Source organism: Schistocerca serialis, chromosome 7 (genome assembly GCF_023864345.2).
Source record: "Schistocerca serialis cubense isolate TAMUIC-IGC-003099 chromosome 7, iqSchSeri2.2, whole genome shotgun sequence".
Taxonomy (NCBI): Eukaryota; Metazoa; Arthropoda; class Insecta; order Orthoptera; family Acrididae; genus Schistocerca; species Schistocerca serialis.
The window spans coordinates 605,354,950-605,373,822 of NC_064644.1; the positions used below are offsets into that span (position 1 = coordinate 605,354,950).

Consider the following 18,873-nt stretch of genomic DNA (forward strand, 5'->3'; position numbering starts at 1 on the left):
AACCGTCTCAGCCTCTGATTCAGATCCTCCACTCGGCTCTGTACCAAAGGTCCGCAGTCAGTCCTGTCGACGATGCTGCAGATGGTGAGCTCTGCTTTCATCCCGCTAGTGAGACTGGCAGTCTTCACCAAATCAAATAACCACCGGAAGCCAGAGAGGATATCCTCCGATCCATAGCGACACACATCATTGGTGCCGACATGAGCGACCACCTGCAGATGGGTACACCCTGTACCCTTCATGGCATCCAGAAGGACCCTTTTCACATCTGGAATGACTCCCCCCGGTATGCACAATGAGTGCACATTGCTTTTCTTCCCCTCTCTTGCTGCCATATCCCTAAGGGGCCCCATTACGCACCTGACATTGGAGCTCCCAACTACCAGTAAGCCCACCCTTTGCGACCGCTCGGATCTTGCAGACTGAGGGGCAACCTCTGGAACAGGATAAGCAGCCATGTCCAGCCAAAGATCAGTATCAGCCAGAGACAGAGCCTGAAACTGGTTTGTCAGACAAACTGGAGAGGCCTTCCGTTCAGCCCTCCGGAATGTCCCGAAAACTATCCACATGCACATCACACTGCTGAGGCATCACCTTATCATTTTGGAGGGCTGTCTCAATAATGTTCACCATCACATTATTGATCCTTTCAGGTTCTTGACCTTTGTGAGAGGTCAGGGGGTTTTTGTTTCGTCTCTGTGATTTCGTGACCCATTTGTCTAGTGTAGTTTGCACAGTATGGCCACTATTACACTTTTTATGTACCATCTTGTTTGTCTTGATCCAATTGCTTATAAGCATCTGTTTATGGTTTCTGACTTTTGGTTTCTTATTGTTTCCCACAGTTGTCAGGAAGGCCAGTCTATTGCAGATATTCTCCTTGCCACATTTGTTTAGGTAGAAACCATGTGTTGTGAAGTGGTTTCTGGCTAGTCTCTCTATTGCAAAGTTCACAGCAATTCTTTTTTTGTATGCATTTTTTGCTAAATTCAGTGCTTGTATCAGGTGGAGGTTTGCAGTATTAATTTTACTATTTAAATTATGAACATCATATCTCCTGGGTATAGGATGGATAATGATATCCATTTTGTGACTTGGAGTGAGTATTGATTCCAATGGTTCTACCAAATGTTTCATTATTAGATCAATGGGTTTGTCTGTGTCATTATAACCCCCTATTATAATCAAAGTATCATGTGTTCTGAAGCTTCTTGTCAAATTTTCTGCATTTTTTACCACCTCATTTAGTGGAGTGTCAGGTTTTACTATGCTTTTTACCTGGTATGAGGGCCCTTGTTTGTTTTGCAGTATTTGAGCACAGTCTCTTCCATGACTGTCACTTAATATTGGCACTTTCATTTTTTCCACGATTTTCTTGCTGTGTAATGTTCTGGAATTTCTTATCGTTTTTCCTGCACTTATATTGGTACTTGAGCAATTATGTTCACTGGCAGATTACTCATTCACTTTGTGGCAGATTGTTCACTTCGGGTTAATTTTTGCGTAATGCCATCCCCACCAGCAATGACTGGTGTCCAGGTGGTGTTTCAGTGTCTGATTTCTCTGTTTGCGGCCTGAACTGAACTTTCTATCACTGTTTTACTGATTAGGAAGCCTTGCAACCATCCGCAAATAAACCTGCATGTTTCTTACAATATGTAAATGAGACATTCGTCATATGGCCACACATGAACTTCCTGCAACACCTCAACACATACTACCATATTATCAGGTGTAGAGGAGGATCAACAGCTACCATTCTCATATGTCATCATGAATTGGAAGTCAGACAGTTCACTTGGCCTCAGTGTGTACTGAAACCCTATATGTGCTGACAATCTCCAGGCAGAGAAAAACGCTGTCCTGAGTGCCCCAGTCCACAGAGGACAAAGCTTATGAGAAAGCCTTGCCTCTGAATTTCTGAATTCAAAACTCTTGACAAGAATGGGTACTCCAATCACCAGATTGTGAGAACACAGCAACGTGAAGTCACGACAAGAAAAGAGGAAGAAGAGCAGGAAAAGCAAAGGCAGCAGCATACTTCCCTGCTGCAGAAGTGATCTCATAAAAAGGCACCAGGATCCTTAAAAAGAATGGCATGCTCACTGAACACGATAAGCAATGAACTCAAAACGACTTTGGTTTATGCAAGCCAGAAATTTATAGCATTCTGTATCAGTGTGGTATCCCATATTTCAGATGAACAATTGGAACAGTGGAGATCCAATGTTGGGAGCATGAACATTGCACATATCTGGCACAACCACACAAGTCAACTGTTGATGAACAGTGCATAGAATGTAATCACACCGAGGATTACAGTACTACAAAAAAATCCTGAAACAGACTCTGAGGTTCTAGGACATTTTTATTAGAGAGGTGATTGAGATTAAGTTGGCAGAAAATATTATCAACATTGTAATTTTGTTGAAGAAAGCAAATGACTTGTAAGAGCAGCTGAGTGGAATGGATTCTGTTGTAAAATTGGATCAGGCCATGCAGAGGGAGTTAGATTAGGAAATGACACACTATTTACTATTTGGGCACCAAAATAACTGATGATGATTGTAGTAGAGAGGATGTAAAATCATACTGGCCATAGAAGGAAAAGTGTTTCTGAAAAAGAGAAATTTGTTAACATCGAATTTAAATCTGCTTGCTACAAAGACTTTTCTGAAGGTATTAGAGTGTAGCCTTATATGAAAGTGGAACATGGACGATAAACTGTTCAGACAAGAAGAAAATAGAAGCTCCTGAAGTGTGACGCTACAGAAGAATCCTGAGGATTAGTGGGTACATGAAGTAACTAGTGAGGAGGTAGGGGATCAAATTGGGCAAACATGAGATTCGTGGCACAACTTGACTAACAGAACTATCTCTTTACTCACATGAAATGTTGAGTGCTATTTAACATGGGATTTCAAATTGATTCTGTACTTCTAGATTCCCAGAAGGCTTTTGACACTGTAGCACACAAGCAGCATGTAGTGAAATTGTGTGCTTGTGGAATATCATCTCAGTTATGTGACTGGATTCGTGATTTCCTGTCAGGAGGTCACAGTTCATAGTAATTGACAGAAAGTCATAGAGTAAAACAGATGTAATTTCTGGTGTTCCCCAAGGAAGTGTTATAGGCCCTTTGCTGTTTCTTATGTATATAAACAATTTAGGAAACAATCTGAGCATCCGCCTTAGGTTTTTTGTGAATGATGCTGTCATTTATCATCGAGTAAAGTCATCACAAGATCAAAACAAATTGCAACATGATTTAGAAAAGATATCTGTATGGTGCAAAAAATGCCAGTTGACCTTAAATAACAAAAGTGTGAGATCATCCACATGAGTGCTGAAAGGAATCTATTAAACTTTGATTGCACGATAAATCAGTCAAATCTAAAGGGTGTAAATTCAACTAATTGCCTAGGAATTACAATTATGAACAACTTAAATTGGAAAAGGAAAGTTGCCACTCACCATATAGGGGAGAAGCTGAGTCGCAGATAGGCGAACAAAAAGACTGTCCCAAATATAGCTTTTGGCGGAAGGCCTTCATCAAAATTAGACGACAAATGCACTCAAACACACTCACACAAACGCAACTCACAAACACATAACTGTAGTCTCAGGCAAATTTTGATGAAGGCCTTGCCAATCGACAGCTATATTTGTGACAGTCTTTTTGTTGTGCCTATCTACGACCCAACATCTCCACTATATGGTGAGTGGTAACTTTGCTTTTCACAATACTGTTACATTCCATCATGGATTTTCCATTGTTCAACTCGAATTGGAAAGAGCACATAGAAAATGTTGTGGGAAAGGCTAACAAAACACTGCATTTTATTGGCAGGACACTTAGAAAATGTAACAGATTTACTAAAGAGACTTCCTATACTACACTTATCCGTCTTCTTTTGGAGTACTACTGTGCAGTGTGGGATCCTTACCAGATAGGATTGATGGAGTACATCAAGAAAGTCCAAAGAAAGGCAGCACATTTTGTAATATCACGAAATAGGGGAGAGAGTGTCACTGAAATGATATGGGATTTGGGGTGGACATCATTAAAACAGACTTTTTTGCTGCGGCAGATTCTTCTCATGAAATTTCAATCACCAGTTTTCTCCTCTGAATGCAAAAATATTTTGTTGACGCCAACCTACATAGGGAGAAATGATCATCATGATAAAATAAGGGAAATCAGAGCCTGCACAGAAAGATATGGGTGTTCGTTTTTTTTGGGCACTGTATGAGATTGGAATAATAAATAATTATTGTGAAGGTGTTTCTGTGAACCTTCTGCCAGTTACTTAAATGTGATTTTCTTTCGGAACAGCTACTATCATCATATAGTTAATAGGCTTCCCGGTCATTTACCTTCTTCTGTGCGTATGCGCACACTTTGCCCAAACTCTTATGCGAACAGTCACCTTAGTTGGCGCGAGTAATGAGTGAATGGGCAGATATCCTTTAGGAGCATTACGAATGTACGTTGTGGACAGTTGATAATGTGAATCTCACGGGAGGTGTGCAAGGGATAAGTCCCTGTAGTTGCGCTATCCTCTGTGCCCTCGGTGGCTCAAATGGATAGAGCGTCTGCCATGTAAGCAGGAGACCCCAGGTTCGAGTCCCGGATGGGGCACACACTTTCAGGTGTCCCCATTGAGGTATATCAACAACACCTGTTGGCAGCTGATGGTTTTGATTAATAATCATTATCTTACTAGAGAAGCTGCATGGTCATCATTAGTATCTGTTCTTTCGGAATGGTTACTATCTTCATATTAAATGTGGCATAAAGGTATCATCAGCTCTGTAATGGAGTGGGGGGGTAAAATGGTAGTGGGAGACCAAAGGATGAGTATGGTAAGCAGGTTCAAGTGGATGTAGGTTGCAGCAGTTATCAGAGATAAAGAAGATTGCACAGGATAGACTAGCGTGGAGTGCTACATCAGATCAGCCTTCGGGCTGAAGACCACAACAACACTACCCATCTCCTTACTCACATTGCATTCATCTTAGTTATAGCAACAGTCACAAAATTAGATGGCTCAAGGTCACACAAATCTGCCACTTATATCTCACCCTGCAATGTTGCTATTTAAGGGACTGGCTAAATAATCATCACAGTCAACTATTTCCGTGTTCTGTGAACTCGTTCTGCTTTACAGATAGTTAAAATGTAATATGTTAGCATCATCATAATTTCTTCAGAGGCTGTAGCTGTTAGTGTTCTCTTCGATTCAGCATGAAAGGAATATACACGGGAAAGCAGATTTACTGAAATGGATGATTTTAATAAGGAGTGGCCTACAGGACTGTATTAAAATACTACGCTAGAGGAGAGTATCGTACTGTCAATAAAATTGTGCCTGCCTACAAAACAATATATGAGGGCTCAGAAATGTATATTATTTGCCTTCTAAAAGAAATCAGTTTTAAGTTTTTAAATTTATTAAGAAATGAAGGGATATTGTCACCTCCAGAGCTACATTTTTGTGGACTGTACGTTTATAGCATATGAAGGATAATAGACCTGTGGTTTATGTAAACAAAACTTGTGTTTTAGAAAACCAAATTAACTAATATATTTGGCAAGACTCCAAGGGAAATGGTAGCCATAAAGCACCTACAGGTACATCTGTATAGTGTATAAAGGTGTATGTGGGGATGGGTGCTGTGCTGAAAAGTCTGTAACAGCTGCAAATACAATCTCTTTAGTAGTCAGGGAATATCCTCGGTCCTATTAAGGACAGCTGGGTCACTGTATGCGTGTTGTTATTCAGTGTCTTGCATGGAGTGTCTCATTAATAAATTGCTCTCGTAGGTGGCACAATACAATAATGATGTCTCAGATATTTTCAAAATTAATTTTATAGTTTTCTTAACAACTTTCTCATTGTAAGTTTTCTCTGTCTCTCTGTTTCTGTCTCACTCTCGGAAGAGTTTTATCTTCCCATGATACAATGTGTATCAGGTAAGTCTTTAAATTTTGAAAATTTTTATACTTTTTTCAGCCCAAATATGTTAGTTTTTCTGGCTTTTTCATAGGTTTAAATAAAAATGTATTTGTACTGAAAATGTCTTGTTAAGTTCCTTCTTAGTTTTTTCATAATAATTGGCGAGAATTTTTCTTTTAGAAAGTACTCCCTCATTTACTAGGCTAAATATTGAGATGTCTAACTATTTTTATTTTTTGGAATTTTACTAATAGTTGCAATCTTTAGTTGGCATTGATGGAAGTTTCAGAGACGATCTTGACCTGTTTACATTAGTGACAACCACTTTAGTAACCAAGTAAAATAGCACACAACGGACTAGATGAATAAAATCATTTAGCTAGTTACATGTTGTATGCGACATTTCCACAACATATTATAAAGATGTGGAATGAGTTCACATGATCAAAATGAAATATTTATCTTATCTTATTTGGATTACTCTATCCATTCTAAGTGCTTAACACTAAATCACAGTTAAAATTACAAGTGATTTTTATGAAAGCTGCAACCAGTCGCTTTAATTTTTTTTAAACTTTTGTTTGCTCATTAGCCAGCTTCCAAGACATTGCTAACTCATTCTCATATTTGATTACAACTATTCACTGGGATCATGGTGACATCATGTGACTACACACCTTGTACATATGGCATTAAAAAAATCTATTTGTACATCAGTTTGGAAAACACAGCACTTAGGTGCACGAGTGATTTAACAAATGTTTGTACATTATTTATTTATCAGCAGTGACCTTCCTCTATTTTCGTTTCCAGTTTATTTTTCCCTGATCTCTTCCAGATAATTAATAATAACATACCACATGAATCTCAGGTACATAGTCAGGCATTTCACAGCTAAGGAAATGTTTAGAGATGTTCTGTAGAAATTTTAAACTGAAAATGTAAACCCAAAACTGACTGCATTATGTAGACCAGAAAAAAATACTTCTCAAGATGAACTGTTACAACTGTGAGATTGAAATATTTACAAGCACTAAAGATTTATCTGTCAAACTTACCCCAGCAAATTGTACATCTCTTGAGAATTTCATCATATGATTTTATTCCACACAAAATCATGCGTATTGGCACAGCAGCAGAAAAATGTGACCCAAGAAACTCAATGAGACATTTCTGGGAGCAGTCAGTTTAGCAAACGTGTCATCATGGTTTGCAAAAAGTTCTTGAAGTATTCTCTAGTGCATTTCAACCACATGAAATACATTTTGCAACAGTTTGGCTTTGAATCAACCTGTGAGAGATGATAATCAGAAAATTTCCAAATAGTTATGATAATTATATTTGTGTTCCATTAAAATGTATTTGTGAACAGTGAAAAATAATATTTCATTTTATTCCCAGAATCTTGTTGGAGGATACCGATGTGCATGTCCAGAAGGCTTCATTCAGCATTTCTACTACAATCAGTGTGTTGATGAAGATGAGTGCCAGCAGTCTCCATGCGGTTCAACAAACTGCATCAACACTATTGGCAGCTACCGTTGTGGCTGCCCAGATGGTTATCAGTACGATACTTCTGTCCTTCTGTGTGTCCAGGTAAGATGTGGTGCAATTGATTAGCTCTCATTCTCTTGAGAAGATAATATTTTTCTTATTTGTACCTGTTGACAATATTGTTTTGGTTTCATGTAGGTGAGTGCGGGATGTGCATCTAGTCCCTGTGCATTTGGATGTACTTCTCTTGGAGGTAACAACTTCATGTGTGGTTGCCCACAAGGATACCAGCGGATAGGACAGGTAAGCAACTGAAAGATATATGTTATTTGGAAAATGTAAAAGTGGCATATAAATTGAAAATAGAAATTCTGACCATTTGGTGTTTAGTTTCTTGCACAGATTAGGAATGGCATAAGACAAAAATAAAAGAGCTATTTAAATGTCATTTGTGGTGAGATGTGTAATTATATTTTAGTGTCATTCATTTGATTTTCTAATGTTTTAGAGCATCAGTTGTCACAAACTATAAAATAAGTAAAAAACAGCAGTGCCGTTCTCAGGTGTCATTATTAAAGTGCATGAAATTTTTTGATTATGATTTTCATATATCAGGTGTAATCAGATAAGATCAGAAGCTGAAGTGCATAGTTATAAAATATTTCAATCCATCAAAATGTACATTATTACAAACCATTAAAATTGCAACGCCAGGAAGGGTAGCAAATAACAAAACCTTACTCATGCATGTACAGTACATTAGGAATAATACATGTTTAAATTTGGGGGTATACAGAGTGTGAAAGCTAGTACAAAGAGCTGCCACCTCCTGTTGCAACAGTGGCTCTAATATGGCTGGACACTGAGCTGAGCTTGAATGATATATACAGGAACATCACACCACAGTGCTTCAGCTCTATGCCGGAAGTCGATCTTGAGTGGTGGAATCCCAGTCTATCTGCAGACTTTCACCAGAAATTATCAGTGGGTGAGAGATATGGAGAACATGCAGGCCAGGGCAACAGCTGGACACTCCCTGTGTCAAGATAGGTCAGGACAGCACACCATCTTGCATTATCTTGTTGAAAGGTAATGTGTCTTGAGCCTTTAAAGATAGGGCACAACCACTGACCTAAGAATGTTATAGGTGTAATGGCTGCTGTTTAAAATTTTAATTACCAGCTGTGCTAGGCTTTCACAGCTCGTGTACCCACATAGGGACAGCTGGGGGGACACGGGCACTGCTGGGCAGCAGTGGGCAAACAGCTAGTGCACAGTCAGCCTTGCATTCAGACCATAGGGTATGCAGAATGTGTGCAGTAGGACCATCTGGCAAATAGCCTACACTACCTGCACCTGCCCATGAATTGATAAAGGGGCATCCTTACCCCGTGGGGAAGTATTGGGACAGGCTGGGTTTTGTGAAATAGTGGTGGTTATGTTGTATACCCAACATCATCCCACACCATCACATGAGGCACTGGGCCTATATGACATTGATTCTAATCTGTCAATGACCATTCTTCCCAGAGCATCCAGAAACAAATACATCCATTGTGATGCTGAGCGCAGAACCAGGACTCGTCTAAAAAGTGATGTGTTGCCATTCATGTGTCAAGTGTTTTCGTTGGAGACAACCATAGAGTATAAATATCTATGGGGTAAACATTCAGTCGCCCAGAATGAGAATTTTGTCCACAACATCTCCTATGGCTCAATTTGTGTGAATTTAGGAAGGCATGTTTTATTACATATAGCACTTATCATATTTTGAATGTTATTACTTTGGTGCTACAGACAGATCACCTACAGAAGTACCATGAAACTTTGTATACATGTTTTATATACATCTCAACAATTTGATACCAGGAACTGAAGTTGGCTTAAAGATGTGAAGAGCTATGGTATGCTTTTTCGCCTCAGTATTGTAACTCAGATTCCACTTTATGTATGTTAGTGGTTTTTTTTTCTTTTTTTAAAAAAAAGGTAGGAAGTGACAGCCAGCAATATATTTTTTTTCATTTTCTATTGTACTTACCCATATTCTCAAATTGCTGTTCCAATTAATTACATTACAATGACACTGTAGCCAGCACTGAAATGTCATGAAAAAACAATGCTTTTGTAACAATGAAACAACACTCTATGCACACAAAAAAATTAAAAAGAAGACCAATACTTAAATTTTGGAATAATAGATTTGACAGCAAACAATATTGTTTATGTTTTCTATTGCAGTGATTCATATTGTCGAATATGTTCTGATTATTTACTTTGCAATAAAACTGTATAGGAAACTGTCTCGTGCAGAAATATTTAGATACACACAGGGGTTTGAGAACGTGCATAAATTGGAGGAAATGAATCAGACTGTCATGTATAAATTTTATCTGTATATAATATACAAGACCATAAAATAGCAGAAATTATGTCTACAATACATGACTTTATAATACCGTGTCTCTATATTTTTCAACATACAAAGTGCCTCATATCAATATGACATTTCCAAGTATATGTTTGTTATGCATACCTATGAAAAGTAACTGGTCCACCTTTCACATATTTCTCTTTACATCGGCAGCAATGACAATGCTGTACCATAGCTGTTATTAAAACTCAAATGCGGAGACAAGATGAATATGTGTAGTTTCAGGTTTCGCTATTACCACAAATTGTTGACAAGCAGCATCATCCCAAAAATCATGTGACTAGCCCTGTTTGATGTTGAGAACAATGGCAGTCAAACAACAGAAAATCCAGGATGGAAAGTCACAATGTGTGTATGTGTGTCTGTTGTTGAAAAAGGCCTTAATGGCCAAAAGCTTTAATTGTGCAACTTTCCTTCTCATAAAATATATATATAGAGTATACTTCATGCCAGTTTGACATTCATTGCTTTCTGTCTTAATGGTGCTTCCGTTTTAATGGCCAACAGCTGTAACTGGAAACACCACCACTTGGAATGTCTGTTCTCAAACTTCAGACTTTCAATAATCTGAAATGTTCAGTTTGAACTACGATCATCTCAGCATAGATATGGGGAATTAAATTCACAAAAAATTTATGGATCCTGTAAAGAAAATGCTGTTGAAATAATTTAAATGTCCTGTATATGACTTTATAATAATATGTACAATATAAAAACTGTAAATACTTTAGCACACATTGTGAAAAACTGTAGTCACCAAAACCTCTTTGTTCTGTGCATATAAACTGCAATAATAAAACTGTCATGTACTGAAAAACTTGACCCGTGATTTTCAGTAAATGTCTTTTGTACAGTCTTTTGGTATATATATCAATAACAGGAAAGTACATTTGTATAGCTATAATTATATTAATTTACTAGATTTAAAACTGATAAGAATAGTGCAGTTACTGTGTTAGTTTTATAAGTGACATTTCTCATTACATTGTGTATCATCTAATTTCTACAAAGCTGCAGTAAGTATCTTAATTAACAATTAAAAGAGTGAAGTACACATATCAAAAAATTAATTACCTATTTTTTGTGTTTATCAAGGGACACTGTTTATCAACTATTACTCCTGCCACTCATGGGTATGGAACAGAAGACATTGGGAATGTTCCGACCTATCCTATAGAACCAGATCCCTACCAAGTCTCTCAGGATAAGCTTATCTCAACAGAAGGCTGTTTCTCTTGCAAGGTAGGACTGAACTCTGGTTTTAGTTCTACAATAGATTATGTAGAGTGCAAAGCGAAAATTGATATTATTTATGTTATTATCACTGTTACTCTCATTTGCAGTGTTTTCTGAGAAAAGTCAGTGCCCGAGGAATGTCCTTCCTCTATTATCAGTGTGTAGAGTTTAATAGGATCTTCTGTGCATTGTCTCTCTGTGTCTATTTTTGTAGCATTTATCCTGTTGCACAGATTCTGCTGTTTTCGGTATTTGTGAAATTCATAATATTTTAACTTTTTGGGCAGATGCCTTTCCTGTCATCAAATTGTCACTCATATTCAGTATTTGTTTTATTCAAGAAGTTAGATCATTCAGCCAAATTTCCTCTCCCTTTCAGAACGATCCCGAGAGCTGTCAGTTTATGATGGAGTATTATTAACTGCTGGAACGCAACATTGTCATTCTCAGAAGTTGCAGTACTATGCTCAGTTTTGAACACAGACTCTTCAGCCTGTTAACTTTCCCACATGTCTGTGTGCTTGAAGCAGTACTCCATTTCTCTTCTGTGTGATACTTTGCAGATAGACATGTGTTTATTGATTTTTTACCTGCACATCTAGATTCAATCCATCCAGTTTCTCTCTTTCTTTGCCACTGGTTACTCATGATCCTTTTTAAGTTATCTCTTGCTTTAGTCTAGTTACTGGGTTACTCAGCTTAAGTTGTTCAGCATTAGATCTTTTAATTATTTTTCAGGTTTATCTGCTTGTATTTATTAGCAAAAAATTGCTACGGTCAGATTATGTTGCATACAAGCACAGAGATGATTGACCACTGTTAACAAACAACTGGAACCTATGTAGGCTATTGTCTAGAGGCTCAGGGCTCCACCATAGGTTACAGAGGTGTTGGGAGCACCCAGAATGACACATCAGATGGCTCTGATGCCACCTTACATCTTTGACTGCTACACCTTTGGTGGGCTCCATGTGACTGGTGTATCTCTACATTACGATAAATGGCATATTGGGCAGGTCACATACCTTCCGGTAGAAAGTGGATGAGGTACTTACTGTACAGTTGTTATACTCCTTAAGAACATATTCATTTGTATTTGTACCTTGCAAGGCACTGTGCAATATTTGGTGGCAGATATAGGAGGCAGCAAAATTACATGCCCATCCCTATAACATTACATATATCTAAAAACAAAGATGATGTGACTTACCAAACGAAAGCGCTGGCAGGTCGATAGACACACAAACAAACACAAACATACACACAAAATTCTAGTTTTCACAACCAACGGTTGCTTTGTCAGGAAAGAGGGAAAGACGAAAGGATGTGGGTTTTAAGGGAGAGGGTAAGGAGTCATCCCAATCCCGGGAGTGGAAAAACTTACCTTAGGGGGAAAAAAGGATGGGTATACACTCGCACACACACACACACACACACACACACACACACACACACACACACACACACACATGCATCCACACACATATACAGACACAAGCAGACATATTCAAAGACACAGAGTTTGGGCAAAGATGTCAGTCGAGGCGGAAGTGCAGAGGCAAAGATGTTGTTGAATGACAAGTGAGGTATGAGTGGCGGCAACTTGAAATTAGCGGAGATTGAGGCCTGGTGGGTAACGGGAAGAGAGGATATATTAAAGAGCAAGTTCCCATCTCCGGAGTTCGGATAGGTTGGTGTTAGTGGGAAGTATCCAGATAACCCGGACGGTGTAACACTGTGTCAAGATGTGCTGGCCGTGCACCAAGGCATGTTTAGCCACAGGGTGATCTTCATTACCAACAAACACTGTCTGCCTGTGTCCATTCATGCGAATGGACAGTTTGTTGCTGGTCATTCCCACATAGAATGCATCACAGTGTAGGCAGGTCAGTTGGTAAATCACGTGGGTGCTTTCACACATGGCTCTGCCTTTGATCGTGTACATCTTCCGGGTTACAGGACTGGAGTAGGTGGTGGTGGGAGGGTGCATGGGACAGGTTTTACACCGGGGGCGGTTACAAGGGTAGGAGCCAGAGGGTAGGGAAGGTGGTTTGGGGATTTCATAGGGATGAACTAACAGGTTACGAAGGTTAGGTGGACGGCGGAAAGACACTCTTGGTGGAGTGGGGAGGATTTCTCGAAGGATGTCAGGGCAGGATGTCAGGGCAGGATTTGAGGAAGTCGTATCCCTGCTGGAGAGCCACATTCAGAGTCTGGTCCAGTCCCGGAAAGTATCCTGTCACAAGTGGGGCACTTTTGTGGTTCTTCTTTGGGAGGTTCTGGGTTTGAGGGGATGAGGAAGTGGCTCTGGTTATTTGCTTCTGTACCAGGTCGGGAGGGTAGTTGCGGGATGCGAAAGCTGTTGTCAGGTTGTTTGTGTAATGGTTCAGGGATTCCGGACTGGAGCAGATTCGTTTGCCATGAAGACCTAGGCTGTAGGGAACGGACCGTTTGATGTGGAATGGGTGGCAGCTGTCATAATGGAGATACTGTTGCTTGTTGGTGGGTTTGATGTGGACGGACGTGTGAAGCTGGCCATTGGACCGATGGAGGTCAACGTCAAGGAAAGTGGCGTGGGATTTGGAGTAGGACCAGGTGAATCTGATGGAACCAAAGGAGTTGAGGTTGGAGAGGAAATTCTGGAGTTCTTCTTCACTGTGAGTCCAGATCATGAAGATGTCATCAATAAATCTGTACCAAACTTTGGGTTGGCAGGCCTGGGTAACCAAGATGGCTTCCTCTAAGCGACCCATGAATGGTTGGCGTACGAGGGGGCCATCCTGGTACCCTTGGCTGTTCCCTTTAACTGCTGGTATGTCTGGCCTTCAAAAGTGAAGAAGTTGTGGGTCAGGATGAAGCTGGCTAAGGTAATGAGGAAAGAGGTTTTAGGTAGGGTGGCAGGTGATCGGCGTGAAAGGAAGTGCTCCATCACAGCGAGGCCCTGGACATGCGGAATATTTGTGTATAAGGAAGTGGCATGAATGGTTACAAGGATGGTTTCCAGGGGTAACAGATTGGGTAAGAATTCCAGGCGTTCGAGAAAGTGGTTGGTGTCTTTGATGAAGGATGGGAGACTGCATGTAATGGGTTGAAGGTGTTGATCTACGTAGGCAGAGATACATTTTGTGGGGGCTTGGTAACCAGCTACAATGGGGTGGCCGGGATGATTGGGTTTGTGAATTTTAGGAAGAAGGTAGAAGGTAGGGGTGCGGGATGTCGGTGGGGTCAGGAGGTTGATGGAGTCAGGTGAAAGGTTTTGCAGGGGGCCTAAGGTTCTGAGGATTCCTTGAAGCTCCGCCTGGACATCAGGAATGGGATTACCTTGGCAAACTTTGTATGTGGTGTTGTCTGAAAGCTGACGCAGTCCCTCAGCCACATACTCCCGACGATCAAGTACCATGTTCGTGGAACCCTTGTCCGCCGGAAGAATGACGATGGATCGGTCAGCCTTCAGATCACAGATAGCCTGGGCTTCAGCAATGGTGATGTTGGGAGTAGGATTAAGGTTTTTTAAGAAGGATTGAGAGGCAAGGCTGGAAGTCAGAAATTCCTGGAAGGTATGGAAAGGGTGATTTTGAGGAAGAGGAGGTGGGTCCCGCTGTGACGGAGGACGGAACTGTTCTAGGCAGGGTTCAATTTGGATAGTGTCTTGGGGAGTTGGATCATTAGGAGTAGGATTAGGATCATTTTTCTTCGTGGCAAAGTGATATTTCCAGCAGAGAGTACGAGTGTAGGACAGTAAATCTTTGACGAGGGCTGTTTGGTTGAATCTGGGAGTGGGGCTGAAGGTGAGGCCTTTGGATAGGACAGAGGTTTCGGATTGGGAGAGAGGTTTGGAGGAAAGGTTAACTACTGAATTAGGGTCTTGTGGTTCCAGATTGTGTTGATTGGAATTTTGAGGTTTTGGAGGAAGTGGAGCTGGAAGTGGGAGATTGAGTAGATGGGAGAGACTGGGTTTGTGTGCAATGAGAGGAGGTTGAGGTTTGCTGGAAAGGTTGTAAAGGGTGAGTGAGTTGCCTTTCCAGAGGTGGGAAACCAGGAGATTGGATAATTTTTTGAGGTGGAGGGTGGCATGCTGTTCTAATTTGCGGTTGGCCTGTAGGAGGATGCTCTGAACAGCCTGTGTGGATGTGGGAGAGGTAAGATTGAGGACTTTTATTAAGAATAGGAGTTGACGGGTGTGTTCATTGGCTGAGTTGATGTGTAGGTGAAGGATTAGGTGGGTGAGGGCAATGGATTGTTCAGTTTGGAACTGGTATAGGGGCTGATGGAAAGAAGGGTTGCAGCCAGAGATGGGAACTTTAAGTGTGAGGCCTTTGGGGGTAATGCCAAATGACAGACAAGCCTGAGAAAATAGAATATGGGAGTGTAATCTGGCTAGGGCGAAGGCATGTTTGCGGAGGGAATGTAAATAAAACTTAATGGGGTCGTTGTGGGGATGTTGTGAGGGTGACATGGTATTAGAAGGTGGAAAGTGTAACTTGAGGCTGAAATGAAAATGAAAATATATGCGGAGAGATAAAGGTGAACTGGAAAGTAACTGGAGATCTGGTGTGAAAAAAGGCGAAAAAGTGTTGGTTACAGCTGGGCTATGTTGGACTTGGGTTGGTAGACAACGATGTGCACAAAGGTTAGGTGGTTGTGTTGCCGCCAAAACACATTAAAGGATGGAGAAATTCTGGAAAATTTCGAAAAAACTGCGTGTAAATGTATTAAAAGGAGTTGTTTTGTGGTGGCAGATTATGAAAATGAGGCTAACAATTGTCTGACGAAGAAATAATGACGTTAAAACCTGTGGGAAGCGGCTAAAAATTATCAGTGATGTGGGAAAAACGAAAATGGAAATAAAGCAAAAGTTATTAGAACTACCCGAAATGGTTGTTTAATAGGTGAAAGGAACTGTTTGTGACTAGAAACGGTGGATTTTATAGCAGCGGTAGTGTTGAAAGCGGAAAAAAATTTTTGGTTATGGTTTGGAAGTGGGTTACGTATTATTGAGTATATATAGGCGGGATAAAATAGAATAGTAGATTATGGTAAAAAGGAGAAGGTGTAACAAGTGACACGTCCGCCCACATCAAACCCACCAACAAGCAACAGTATCTCCATTATGACAGCTGCCACCCATTCCACATCATACGGTCCCTTCCCTACAGCCTAGGTCTTCGTGGCAAACGAATCTGCTCCAGTCTGGAATCCCTGAACCATACACCAACAACCTGACAACAGCTTTCGCATCCCGCAACCACCCTCCCGACCTGGTACAGAAGCAAATAACCAGAGCCACTTCCTCATCCCCTCAAACCCAGAACCTCCCAAAGAAGAACCACAAAAGTGCCCCACTTGTGACAGGATACTTTCTGGGACTGGACCAGACTCTGAATGTGGCTCTCCAGCAGGGATACGACTTCCTCAAATCCTGCCCTGAAATGAGATCGATCCTTCGTGAAATCCTCCCCACTCCACCAAGAGTGTCTTTCCGCCGTCCACCTAATCTTCGTGACCTGTTAGTTCATCCCTATGAAATCCCCAAACCACCTTCCCTACCCTCTGGCTCCTACCCTTGTAACTGCCCCCGGTGTAAAACCTGTCCCATGCACCCTCCCACCACCACCTACTCCAGTCCTGTAACCCGGAAGGTGTACACGATCAAAGGCAGAGCACGTGTGAAAGCACCCACGTGATTTACCAACTGACCTGCCTACACTACGATGCATTCTATGTGGGAATGACCAGCAACAAACTGGCCATTCGCATGAATGGACACAGGCAGACAGTGTTTGTTGGTAATGAAGATCACCCTGTGGCTAAACATGCCTCGGTGCACGGCCAGCACATCTTGGCACAGTGTTACACCGTCCGGGTTATCTGGATACTTCCCACTAACACCAACCTATCCGAACTCCGGAGATGAGAACTGGCTCTTCAATATATCCTCTCTTCCCATTACCCACCAGGCCTCAATCTCCGCTAATTTCAAGTTGCCGCCACTCATACCTCACCTGTCATTCAACAACATCTTTGCCTCTGCATTTCTGCCTCGACTGACATCTCTGCCCAAACTCTGTGTCTTTGAATATGTCTGCTTGTGTCTGTATATGTGTGATGGATATGTGTGTGTGTGCAAGTGTATACCCGTCCTTTTTTCCCCCTAAGGTAAGTCTTTCCGCTCCCGGGATTGGGATGACTCCTTACCCTCTCCCTTAAAACCCACATCCTTTCGTCTTTCCCTCTCCTTCCCTGAATTTTGTGTGTATGTTTGTGTTTGTTTGTGTGCTTATCGACCTGCCAGCGCTTTCGTTTGGTAAGTCACATCATCTTTGTTTTTAGATACATTTTTCCCACGTGGAATGTTTCCCTCTATTATATTCCTATAACATTACATATAGATACGAGCCCATGCCTAACACAGTAGTACAAGTTTATATGCCAACTAGCTCGTACAAGTTTATATGCCAACTAGCTTCGCACATGACGAAGAGATTGATGAAATGTATGATGAGATAAAAGAAATTATTCACATAGTGAAGGGAGACGAAAATTTAATAGTCATGGGTGACTGGAAGTCGCTAGTAGGAAAAGTAAGTGAAGGAAACATAGTAGGTGAATATGGAATGGGATTAAGGAATGAAAGAGGAAGCCGCCTGGTAGAATATGGCACAGAGCATGACTTAATCATAACTAACACTTGGTTCAAGAATCATAAATGAAGGTTGTATACATGGAAGAAGCCTGGAGATACTGGAAGGTCTCAGATAGATTATATAGTGGTAAGACAGAGATTCAGGAACCAGGTTTTAGATTGTAAGGCATTTCCAGGGGCAGATGTGGACTCTGACCACAATCTATTAGTTATGAGCTGTAGATTAAAACTGAAGAAACTGCAAAAAGGTGGGAATTTGAGGAGATGGGACCTGGACAAACTGAAAGAACCAGAGGTTGTAGAGAGCTTCAGGGAGAGCATTAGGGAACGATAGACAGGAATGGGGTAATGAAATACAGTAGAAGAAGAATCGGTAGCTATGAGAGATGAAATAGTGAAGGTAGCAGAGGATCGAGTAGGTAAAAAGACGAGGGCTAGTAGAAATCCGTGGGTAACATAAGATATACTGAATTTATGATACGAATGTAATAAAGGGAAACATTCCATGTGGAAAAATACATCTAAAAACAAAGATGATGTGACTTACCAACTATCAACCTGCCAGCGCTTTCGTTTGGTAAGTCACATCATCTTAGTTTTTAGATATACTGAATTTAATTGACAAAAGGGGAAAATATAAAAATGCAGTAAATGACGGAGACAAAAAGGAATACAAAGGTCTCAAAAATGAGATTGACAGGAAGTGCAAAATGGCTAAGCAGGGATGGATAGAGGACAAATGTAAGGATGTAGAGGCTACCTACAGGAAAATTAAAGAGACCTTTGGAGAAAAGAGAACCATTTGTATGAATATCAGGAGCTCAAATGGAAGGCCAGTCCTAAGCAAAGAAGGGAAAACAGAAAGGTGGAAGGAGTATATAGAGGGTCTATACAAGGGCGATGTACTTGAGGACAATATTATGGAAATGGAAAAGACTGCAGATGAAGATGAAATGGTAGATATGATACTGCGTGAAGAGTTTGACAGAGCACTGAAAGATCTAAGTGGAAACAAGGCCCTGGGAGTAGACAACATTCCATTAGAACTACTGATAGCCTTGGGAGGGCCAGCCCTGACAAAACTGTACCATCTAGTGAGCAAGACGTAT

At 40.8% G+C, this 18,873-nt stretch overlaps 1 protein-coding gene across 1 annotated transcript in view; it reads left to right on the plus strand.

Moving 5' to 3' along the window:
* Window positions 1-18,873, plus strand: part of LOC126412131 (fibrillin-2-like) — a 675,186-nt gene that overhangs the window by 615,438 nt on the left and 40,875 nt on the right. The window contains exons 51-53 of the mRNA XM_050081574.1: window positions 7,362-7,556; window positions 7,653-7,757; window positions 10,981-11,127. Coding sequence (XP_049937531.1) covers window positions 7,362-7,556; window positions 7,653-7,757; window positions 10,981-11,127 — 447 coding nt within the window. The remainder of the gene's footprint in view (window positions 1-7,361; window positions 7,557-7,652; window positions 7,758-10,980; window positions 11,128-18,873) is intronic.